This window comes from Protobothrops mucrosquamatus, unplaced genomic scaffold (assembly GCF_001527695.2).
Source record: "Protobothrops mucrosquamatus isolate PMUCROS unplaced genomic scaffold, P.Mucros_1.0 scaffold2303, whole genome shotgun sequence".
Taxonomy (NCBI): Eukaryota; Metazoa; Chordata; class Lepidosauria; order Squamata; family Viperidae; genus Protobothrops; species Protobothrops mucrosquamatus.
In genome coordinates, this window is record NW_015388389.1 from 15,553 (window position 1) to 27,355 (window position 11,803).

At 40.9% G+C, this 11,803-nt stretch overlaps 1 protein-coding gene across 1 annotated transcript in view; it reads right to left on the minus strand.

Moving 5' to 3' along the window:
* Positions 1-11,803, minus strand: part of ITIH2 (inter-alpha-trypsin inhibitor heavy chain 2) — a gene marked incomplete at its 3' end in the record, with an annotated part of 25,097 nt that extends 13,294 nt beyond the window's left edge. The window contains exons 1-6 of the mRNA XM_015824643.1: positions 11,711-11,803; positions 9,803-9,892; positions 5,501-5,536; positions 3,532-3,704; positions 2,645-2,749; positions 1,820-1,982 (exon numbers count right to left, since the gene is read on the minus strand). Coding sequence (XP_015680129.1) covers positions 1,820-1,982; positions 2,645-2,749; positions 3,532-3,704; positions 5,501-5,536; positions 9,803-9,892; positions 11,711-11,803 — 660 coding nt within the window. The remainder of the gene's footprint in view (positions 1-1,819; positions 1,983-2,644; positions 2,750-3,531; positions 3,705-5,500; positions 5,537-9,802; positions 9,893-11,710) is intronic.

The window sequence follows — 11,803 nt, forward strand, 5'->3', positions numbered from 1 at the left end:
CTTTTTCAACAAGCGGGACTGACCTAGGGTGAATTTTAAATAGGGATAATTTTTAATGATTTTAAATAGTCACAGCCACTAATATTTGGGTTTTAATTGGTTTTTAGAAGGGGTAATTCTGTATATTGTTTTAACATGCTGTGAGCCGCCCTGAGTCCCATGGGGAGAAGGGCGGCATATAAATTTTGTAAAATAAAAAAAAATAAATAAATGTCAAACACAAGGCCTGGGGGGCCGGATGCAGCCCGCGAAGTGATTTCATGTGGCCCGCGAAGCCATCCTGGAAACAGTGAGGGAACGGCCCCCGCTGCCTTGGCCCTGGTCCAGGCTGGCCAGGAGCCAATGTACAATTTAGTGGTGGCCATCTATGCTGAAACGCATTCAGTCTTAGCTCCACAAGTCCATCTAGAAACAGCGAGGAACCAGCCCCTGCCATGTCGGCCCCGTCCCCTGGGTGCATGCTGGGGAGGTGTCACTCTTTGTGAGGAATGAAGAAATGGACCATGCCTTGGCACTTGCCCCGGTCCCACCGCCCTTCTGCCAGAGACCCTCAGATCTGTCCCACTCCTGCCCAGGTCCCCACAGGCACCCTTGACGCGAACGATGTAGAGCTGGCCACGCCCACCCAGTAGGCCACACCCATTCCATCCATGCCCACCCAGTAGGCCGCACCCACCCTGGCCACACACCCCGCCCCCCCGAGGGCAACCGCAATGCTGTGCGGCCCTCAATGAAATTGAGTTTGACACCCCTGTCTTATTCGATGCAGGCCTGGGCCTCCGAGGCCTAGAATGGACTTCTGGAAGTGGCATCCATGTACTTCCGGTGGATTGTTCTAGGCCTGGGAGGCCTCCGAGGCCTAGAACTGACTTCCGGAAGTGGCATCCACGTACTTCCGGCAGGCCGTTCTAGGCCTCCGAGGCTTCCTCCAGGCCTCCGAGGCCTAGACTGGACTTCTGGAAAGCAGCCAGTTCTCCGAATGCAGCAAAATTTAGCTACCGGTGCAAACCGGCTGAATCCCACCACTGAGTGTGTCCATTTATTTCTCTGGGCAATTTTTTTGCCAGAAACTGGCTGATAAGATCAGGTGCTGGCAAAAAAAAAATTCTTGCAAATTGCATCGCATGACTACAAAATACTGCAGTCGGATGTAAAAGTGAGGCAGCTGCCAAGCACAAAATACAGTCATATGAATGTGTGTGTATTTGTGTGTGTGTGCCCCCATCAGAACTCCAGAACCAGGTTGTAAATAGCTTCGGGGGGATCCATCGTGATTTCAAATGGTCACTAAGTAATAGGTTGCTAAGGAAGGAGTGCCTATACAGGTAGTCCTCGACCCAAAATTGAGCCAAAATTTCTGTTGTTAAGTGAGACATTTGTTAAGTGAGTTTTGCCCCATTTTGCGACTTTTCTTGCCAGACTTGTTAAGCGAATCACTGCAACTGGTAAGTTATTACCCTGGTTGTTAAGTGAACCTGGCTTCCCCCATTGACTTTGCTTGTCAGAAGGTCGCAAAAGGGGATCACATGACCCTGGGACACTGCAACTGTCATAAGTACATGCCAGTTGCCAAGCGTCTGAATTTTGATCACGTGACCATGGGGATGCTGCAATGGTCGCAGGTGTGGAAAACGGTCATAAGTCCCCTTTTTCAGTGCTGTTGTAACTTTGAACAATCACTAATGAACTGTTGTAAGTCGAGGACTGCCTGTACGCCCAATAATCCTGCGGAAAGTCTGGTACAGACAGTTGGAGGAATTTTTAAGCTGCTAAAAGTCACATTTCACCTCAGTTATTTCAGCCATTTTTTGTTCTTTACCTCCAAGTGTTTGGCCAGCCTGCCTGGCTGCACTGGGATAAGGTGTTCGTAGGAGGATAATTTCCTCCGGATGGATTCCTGGTAATGAATTTCAAACTGGACTTTGGTTCCACCTGGGACGCTGAGTTCGGCTTTGAAGTTCTCCATGTCAAAAGCGTTGCTCCTGCATTTAAGTACACAAATTATTATTGTCAGTATTGAAATATGTCAATACAAAGATGTCAAAGTACCCCCATTTAAGTGCAATTGAGTGCTTAAAGTGCAATTGAGTAAAGGGAGAAAGGGGAATATTCCAAATACAGGTAGTCCTCAAGTTACAACCATTCCCTTAGTGACTCCTTAAAGTTACGCCACTGGAAAAAGTGACTTGTGACCATTTTTCACACTTACGACCATTGCAGCATCCCCATGGTCATGGGATCAAAATTTGGATGCTTGGCGACTGGTTCACATTTATGACGGTTGCAGTGTCCCGGGGGGGTCACGTGATCTCTTTTTGCATCCTTCTGACAAGCGAAGTCAATGGGAAAGCCAAGTTTCACTTAACAACCATGTTCCTAACTTAACAACTGCAGTTATTCACTTAACAACTATGGCAAGAAAGGTAGTAAAATGGGGCAAAACACATATCACAACTGTCTTGCTTAGCAATGACAATGTGGGGTTCAGTTGTGGTTGTAAGTTGAGAACTACCTGTATGGCTGTTGACATTGTCCAGGCTTTAAACTAGAGAATATAGTCCAGAGATGCTGGACCGTCTCTGTCCTCCATGGCAGGACAAAGGGAATGGAAGGAAGGCTGATCACTGCAACCAGGGTTACCTACCTTAGGATCGCAGCAGCTTTGCCTTTGGCCTTAGCCCGGGCATACTGACTTCGAGCGGCAGATTTTTCCTTAATTGAACTAGTAAAAGTGATACCGTTGACATTCCTGTAGAACAGAAAAGAAGCAAAAGCAGCACCCAGAATCAGTCACTTGTGAGATGGGCAGCTATAAGAACAGAACACAGAACAGAACATGGGATGGGATTTACAGAACAAGGGATGGAATTAGGATAGGATAGGATAGGATAGGATAGGATAGGATAGGATAGAAAATATGGAATGGAATGGAATAGAGAAGGGAAGGGAAGAGAACAGAAGGGAACGGAATAGAACAGAACAGAGTAGAATATGGAAGGGAACAAAACAGAACAGAACAGAATATGGAAGGGAAGGAAAGGGAATGGAACAGAATAGAATAGAATATGGAAGGGAAGGGAAGGGAATGGAATGGAATGGAATGGAATGGAATGGAATGGAAGGGAAGGGAACAGAACAGAACAGAATATGGGAGGGAAGGGAACAGAAGGGAATGGAATAGAACAGAACAGAGTAGAATATGGAAGGGAACAAAACAGAACAGAACAGAATATGGAAGGGAAGGGAAGGAAAGGGAACAGAACAGAACAGAATAGAATATGGAAGGGAAGGGAATGGAATGGAATAGAACAGAACAGAACAGAACAGAACAATAGAATAGAGAAGGGAACAGAAGGGAATGGAATAGAACAGAATAGAATATTGAATGGAGCAGAGCAGAGCAGAACAGAACAGAATAGAGTACTTGGGAAGGTTGACATCAATCTTGCAAGTTGGAAAGTACAACCTGCTTAGCCTAGGATAAACCTATTCATAAAATTAAATGGATGAACTAGTTTTGCTCCAACTTACATAGTAAAATTGTGGATAAAGGCCCCTTTGGGGATCTGGACATCAAAGGCCAGACTCTGTGAGTGCTTGGCTCTGTTTTCCACTTTGGTCTGGACCATCGTATTGGCCATGCGGGAGGTGATGGTGGACTGGATCTTGTAGCTGTGGAGGACTATTTTGTCATCACCAAGAATCTGAAATGATGAATACATGGCAGGAAGGGTCAACAAAAGCAGAACTGGGATTCCAAATATGGTCCCACAAATATCCTAATGGCAATTTTATTGTTGACTTGATTAAACATTGAGATCCAATCAGAGGTAGATTTTAGATAGAACGTCACGATGCCAGGTGTACCAGCTACATGATTGCAGGATGAATTTATAAATTTATACAGCTGTGTTAGAAATATTGTATAGGAAATCATATGTTAACTAACTCAAGTTTTCAACACAGTTATTGATTATACAGCCTCTGAAATCCATTAAACTTACAGTAAACATAAGAATTAATTAAACACTTAGTTAAACACTTATTTCAAATAGTAAACACACACAAGCAAACGTACAAAACTCAATTAATACAATATAAACATAATTATGACACTCACCATTCAAACAAAGAGACCCAATCCACATCACTTGATTTAATCAACCCTTTCTTGGGGCAACATGTATACAGAATCATAGCCAGCATGATACACATCCACACCCCTTAAGACTCACACCAATAAATCTCCTTTCTTCACAGCTGTCTGGATTTCATTTTGATTTATTCCTGTGCAATCCTGGTTCAAGTTAGAACCCAAATTATTTTTCTGACATGATCAAAGCTCTAATACTTATCTTGAATTTTTTATATATATATGTGTGCACACCATAGACACCCTTTGGGGCGAACACTGAGATTCATCAGTGATGTTATTTGTTCCATTTTCACAAGTCTAGTTGGTCTAGTTCAGGGGTAGGCAACCTTGGCTCTTTTATGACTCATGGACTTCAACTCCCAGAATTCCTGAGCCAGCTCAGGAATTCTGGGAGTTGAAGTCCACGAGTCATAAAAGAGCCAAGGTTGCCTACCTCTGGTCTAGTTTAAATGAGCAAACAGATGATATGGAACCAGAAACAGGTCCAAATCATATCACTGATGAATATTCAAGCAGCTAAATTTGCAGAGAGAGCAAATTTGGGGCAGATTAAGGCACCAGACTAAAAACCAGGAGACAGTGAGTTCTAGTCCTGCTTTAGGCACAAAGTCAATTGGGTGACTTTAGATCAGTCCCTCTTTCTCGGTCCTAGGAACAAGAAGACCAGGGCAAACCACTTCCAAAATATTGCCAAGGCAGTAGCAGGAACTAATCTAGGTGGTCACAGGGAGTCCAGACTGGTTCAAGGATTATCTTAATTCCCACAAATGGATGAATGGCTGCAAAAAATGAAGGAGTTAGCAGAGATGGCTAAACTGTTTGCTTTAATTAAAGAAAAGAACACAACCAATTTTGTTTCTACTTGGAAACCACTCCTGGACTTTGTGCTTGAGGTGGGGGAAAAAAATGAAACTTTGATTTTGGGTTTTGCTGATTAGATAGGCTTGTTGTTATAGAAATGGCTCTAGAAATCACGCAAAAGTAAAAAGCTGAGGCTGCAATTTTATTACTTTATCTTATTGTGCTAAAAAGAGCCGGACGTCAATGCTTTTCTTTCTTTTTCTCCTTTTACCCTGCACTTTTTCCTTCCTTCCTTACAAGCCATAAAGGCCTTGACTTGCTTTGACCGAGCTAAAACCTTTTCTCCGTTGTCGCTTAAGCATCCCGTGACAACATTGCACAATAAAAAGCACCAGGTTAATAATATTCTGTTTTCTCCCTGAAGAGGAAAAACAAGAAGCCCTAAGCAAACGGTAGGATTGATCTTCTGCTAATGGTTAACTGCGAACTGGGAAGGAGAGGTGGCCCTTTTCCGAAGAGAAAAACATCCAAATGAAAACTCACCAATTCTTCCTCATTTTCACTGTTGGAGGTGCTTCTCTAGAAAGAAAGAAGAAGCTGGTTTAGACAAACCTTGATGGCAGCATGAACAACCTTGTAACTTGGACCCCTTTGAACGTCTGATGAAACCGATCAACTCCTATGATGTTCAAACATGGTTATCAAAATATTTTAAAAATAACTCATCTGTTAACAGGGCGCTTTGAACTTTAACTTCGCGGGTGTTTAACCTGTTAACTATTTTTCTCTCTCAGGTGTGTAATGTATGACAAGTCCATTGGGTTGCAAATAGCTGTAAAAGCTTATATATTTTGGGCCTGCTTGCAAAGGTGGGCGTTATTATTGTTGCCATAGATTGGTCGGTGTTCAACTAGGGGAGATAATATGTCCTTTGTTCTTATGAATTCACTTTTTAAAATGTTTTTGTTTAGTTTTGTTTTGTCTCTAGGATTTTGTATTTTAATCTTTTGAACAAAACAAAAATTAAAAAAACTAATATTCCATGAAGCAACACATTGAAAAAAAAGTTATTTTCTTTTCCCATCCAAATTCATGGTCCTTCTATCTTCTGGAGAACCTCTTCAAGGTCCATGGAGCTGATGCTAAAAACCTTTGCGGTAAGGACTTTATTTTTCCTAATCATATCCTACTTAAATCTTCTCATCTGCATATACCTGTGGGTCACCCAAATGGAATTTAAAATGTCAAAAAAATCTCTTTAGAAAAAAAAGAGCATCCATAAAAGAACAATACAAATCAATTGATCAACAAATAAACATTGATCAAATTCCAGTAGTTGATTCCAGTATGGAATGAATCACTTAGATGCAAAACCAAAGAAATTCTAGGAAGAAAACAACCAGAAGAAATAAGATTTGGGAAATGCAACTTTGGCGGACACTGAAACACAAAAATACAGAAACCACGATATTGATAGTCCTTATAACGGTTCGTTTAGTAACCATTTGAAGTTACAATGGCACTGAAAAAAGTGACTTATGTTAAGATATTTAATTTAATAGTTGTAATAGTAAAGTGTATAATGGGCCAGAACACACAGTTGTAGTTGATTGGTTGGAGTGTGAGGACTCCTGCGTGAGGCAATCTACGTTATGATTGGTCGCTGGGTGAGAAGGGGGAGTTTCCCTTTTTCCCGCCTTTTTCTTCTGTATGCTTTGTATGCTGTTCTGTGTTTTACTTGATGATTTACCTCATGATGTAGTGATGGGCCTAACTATCTTGTTTAGTGGAAATATAAATATAAAACATATTTATTTATATAAAACTACAAGTTTGTGTCAGGGTCTCTGACTCCATTTGAACACCTGCTGCACAATTCCCTGACAACGTATGACCATTTTTCACACGACCATTGTAGCATCCCCATGATCATGTGATCAATATTCAGACACTTGGCAACTGATTCATATTTATGACGGTTGCAGGTCCTGAGGTCAACGTGATACCCTTTTGTGACTTTCCGGCAAGCAAAATCCATTGGGAAGCCAGATTCACTTAATAACTGTTGGACTAATTTAACAGCTACAGTGATCCACTTAACAACTGGCAAAATTAACTACTTTGATTGGAGATAATGGACTAGACAGCTATGTAGGAGACTGGAAACCTTTTGTGGACTTTCTACATGCTAAATACAATAAGAGATGGTTAACAGAGGGATTTGAAGATTAGTGGAATGTTTAGTTCAACCTGTTGACTGCTTTTTCTTTTTGAAGAAAAAGCAGTCAACAATCTATATATATAGACTATATATATATAGACAGTCAATACTGTGTGTGTGTGTGTGTATTGCTGACTGCTTTTTCTTCAGGAAAATCTATATATCTATATCTATCTCTATATTTATCTATCTATCTATCTATCTATCTATCTATCTATCTATCCATCCATCCATCCATCCATCCATCCATCCATCCATCCATCCATCAATCATCTATCTATCTATCTATCTATCTATCTATCTATCTATCTATCTATCTATCTATCTATCTATCTATCTATCTATCTATCTATCTACCTATCTACCTATCTACCTATCTACCTACCTACCTATCCATCCATCCATCCATCAATATCTGTCTGTCTGTCTGTCTGTCTGTCTGTCTGTCTGTCTGTCTGTCTGTCTGTCTGTCTGTCTATCTATCTATCTATCTAAAAGGGAGGAAAATGTATTGCTTTTTCTTTTCTTTTTCTTTTCTTTCAGCACTCAGCCAGGGTGGATCCTACATGTTAAATTTAATTGACCACTTTTTCCTCCTTTTTGTGTACACTATTTTTTTTGTTGTTGTTAGGGTTGAATGCACGTTTTTGTTTAGTTTCATTTTGTTTGTTTTACTGTTCTGTATTTTATTCTATATGATAAAACAATACATTTAAATTATATATATGAACAACTGTGGTAAGAAAGGTCATAAAATGGGACAAACTCACTTAACAAATGTTTCACTTAGCAACAGAAATGTTGGGCTCAATTGTGTTCGTAAGTCAAGGACTACCTGTACTTAATGAGGTAACATCACCAGTGCTAGTGAGTGTGAGGTTTGCTTCCTATTTATATACAGTAACTTGCCCTGCCAAATTTCTCCTTGGTTGTTCCTTGATTAGAGTATTGTTTTCTGCTTGATTGGTTGATTGGGATTAATCCCTGCTTCTTTAGATATTCTCTGCTGGTTGTTTTGTTTCTTTCTTAGCTTTTAATTGTTTCTCTTGAATGGTGTGTAATTATGGTGTCTATTGATGGCTGATCTATCTGAATGCCAGGTTTCCAGGAATCCTTTAGTGTTTTTGGATTTAGCTTGGTCCAGGATGCCGACAGTTTCCCAGTTGAAACTATGGGTTGGTTTGTCCATGTGTTGTAAGAGTTTTCATCATGTCTTCTGACTGCTAGTTGGTCTTCACGGATGTGCTCTGCTAATCTTCTGCCAGCCTGTCCTACATAGTGTATGTAGCATATGATTCTACTATATATAAACTATTATACAGTATGACTCTACTGTACGGATTTTATTGTGTACAATAGATGACTCTAGTATATATAACTATGTCTCTACTGTATTTACGTGTTGTTCAATTACTAAGTTGTTTCCGACTCTTCGCAACTCCATGGACCACAGCACACCAACCCCCCCCCCACTGTTTCCCGAAGTTTGCCCAAATTCATGTTCATTATGTCAATGGCACTAACTAACTATCTCATCCTCTGCTCTCCCCTTCTCCTTTTGCCTTCCATATTTCCCAACATCAGGGGTCTTTTCCAAGGAGTCTTCTCTTATCATTTGGTGGCCAAAGTATTTGAGCTTCAACTTCAGGATCTGTCCTTCCAAAGAACAGAATTGATTTCCTTTAGGACCAACTGATTGGATCCCCTTGTAGCCCAAGGGACTCTCAAGAATATTCTCTAGCACTACAATTCAGAAGCTTCAGTTTCTGTCAATAAAATCTGTCAATATATAGATGACTCTATTGTATATAAGCTACTGTATATAAAAGGGAGGAAATCTCACACCCACTTGCACTGATGATGTTATCTAGTTGGGTTGTGAAACATCTGCAAGGCATCCATCAAGCTCAGAGAGCATCAAGGACTCCAGACTTTCTGACTGTTGCCAGGAAAATGATATGGATGTATCCATACTGTTCCCTGGAGTTAAGCTTGACTCAAGAAAATCTTCCCTTCTATCAAAGAAAAACGAATATGGTTGCTCTCCACACCTCTCTCAGTTCCACCCCACCATTGTACAGATAGTTCTCAACTTACAACAGTTCATTTAGTGACCGTTCAATGTTACAACAGCACTGAAAAAAGTGACTTAGGACTGTTTTTCACACTTACGACTGTGGCAGCATCCCCGTGTCACATCATCAAAATTCAGCCACCTGGCAACTGACTCATATTTATGATGGTTGCAATGTCCTGGGGTCATGGGATCCCCTTTTGCAACCTTCTGACAAGCAAAGTCAATGGGGGGAAGCCAGATTCACTTAACCACCGTGTTACTAACTTCACAACTGCAGTGATTCACTTAAGAAAGGTCGTAAAATGAGGCAAAATTCACTTAACAAATGTCTCACTTAGCAACAGCAATTTTGGGCTCAATTGTGATCGTAAGTTGAGGACTACTTGGATCATTAAATTCCTATGACCACCAACCATTAAATTCCTATGACCACCAACCAACGCACTGGTCTAATTCCATTTGCCACTTTTTATTTTATGGGAATGCTGCAGAAGCTGACATTTAGGTGGCCGTTCTGTTTGCAAAATTATAAAATAATCATCTGTACCTGTGATCTGCCCCTTCGCAGCTGCGGGCTTGAGATGAAGCCCCTGGTCTCCAAGTCAAACAGCTCTGCCAGTTTCTGGAAGTAAAACCACTGAGAAGATCAGAAAAAGGAAGCCACACACAGGATTATCAAATTAAACTGGAAAAAAAAAGTCCCATCATTATTGGGAGCAATGCAGAAATGATTAAGGGCTGTGTGCTTGGAGCACAACGTACAATAATTGTGTACCTTGCCTTCGGATGGCTTGCCTTCAGAAGCTGTGGGTCCTCCAACACTGGAGGTTTTTAAGAAGAGATTGGACAACCACTTGTCTGAAATGGTAAGGGGGTTGGACTAGAAGACCTCCAAGGTCCCTTCCGACTTTGATATTCTGTATTCTGTCAACCCACAATAGATTATGTTCCATGATACATTCCCAATGGGATATTGACTTGATTCAACTAATAATAATAATAATAATAATAATAATAATAATAATAATAATAATAATAATAATAATAATAATAATAATAATAATAATAATAGTAATAATAATAAAGTTGGAAGGGACCTTGGAGGTCATCAAGTCCAACCCCTTGCTCAGGCAGGAAACCCTATACCATTTCGGACAAATGGCTGTCCAGTCTCTTCTTAAAAACTTCCAGTGTTGGAGCATTCACTGCTTCTGGAGGCAGGTTGTTCCACTGGTTAATTGTTCTAACTGTCAGGAAGTTTCTCCTTAGTTCTAGGTTGCTTCTCTCCTTGATCAGTTTCCATCTGTTGCTTCTTGTCCTGCCTTCAGGTGCTTTGGAGAATAGCTTGACTCCCTCTTCTTTGTGGCAGCCCCTGAGATACTGGAAGACTGCTATCATGTCCCCCCCTCATCCTTCTCTTCATTAAACTAGACATACCCAATTCAGCAACCGTTCCTTATATGTTTTAGCCTCCAGTCCCCTAATCATCTTTGTTGCTCTTCTCTGTACTCTTTCTAGAGTCTCAATATCTTTTTTGCATTGTGGTGAACTGTTAAATAAAGCCATGGCATATTTAATAATTATGTATCGAATACACGTCTTCCTCAATTTACAACCATTTGTTTAGTGACTGTTGGAAGATACAACAAGACAAGAAAAGTGACTTATGACTGGTCCTCACACTTACAACCATCAGAGCATCCTCACAGTCGTGAGATCCAAATTCAGGTGCTTGGCAACCGGAATGGATTTACAACAATGGCAGTATCCCGCCGTCATGTGGTCACCCAACTGGCTTCTGGTAAGCAAAGTCAATGGGATAACCCGGATTTGCCTAAAGTGATTCACTTTAACAACTGCGGTGATCTGCTTGCTTAACAACTGTGGCAAAAAGGTCGTAAAATCAAACACCACTCACTTTACAACCTCCTTGCTTAGCAACAGAAATTCTGGTGCCCGTCGTGGTTGTAAGGACTACATACAGGGTGACTTGGAACCAGGCAAGATACAACATGAAGTTGACTACTTCGCAAGAGAGAAAGAGGAAGGACAGTCACTGGGGAAGCCGGATAACATGATAACATGTTACTAACTTAAGAGCTACAGTGATTCACTTAACAACTGTGGGAAGAAAGGTCGCAAAATCGAGCAAAACTCACTTAACAACTGTCTTACCACAGAAACTTTGGGCTCAGTTGTGGTAGTAAGTCAAAATCTACCTGTATTGCGTACCTGGTTATGCACACTACCTTGATACTAGCCCCTTTGACATGGATCTCTTCTCGTACCTGAATATTTCTATTAATATTAGGATTGAAAGATCTATGGAAACCCTTTCTACCAGAACATGCAGGAAGAGGGATAATAAAGACAGTTCAATCTTAATTTGGACAATTATGTTAACTTCAACCCCCCTGTAGATACAAGGTTGATTGCCCAGGATAAAAACTCTTACCTCTGGGTCTTCTTCCACAACAAAGTCAAAACTCTGGATTTCCGACACCAGCAGCAGCTGAAGCACCATAAAACAAGCGACAAGGAACTTCAT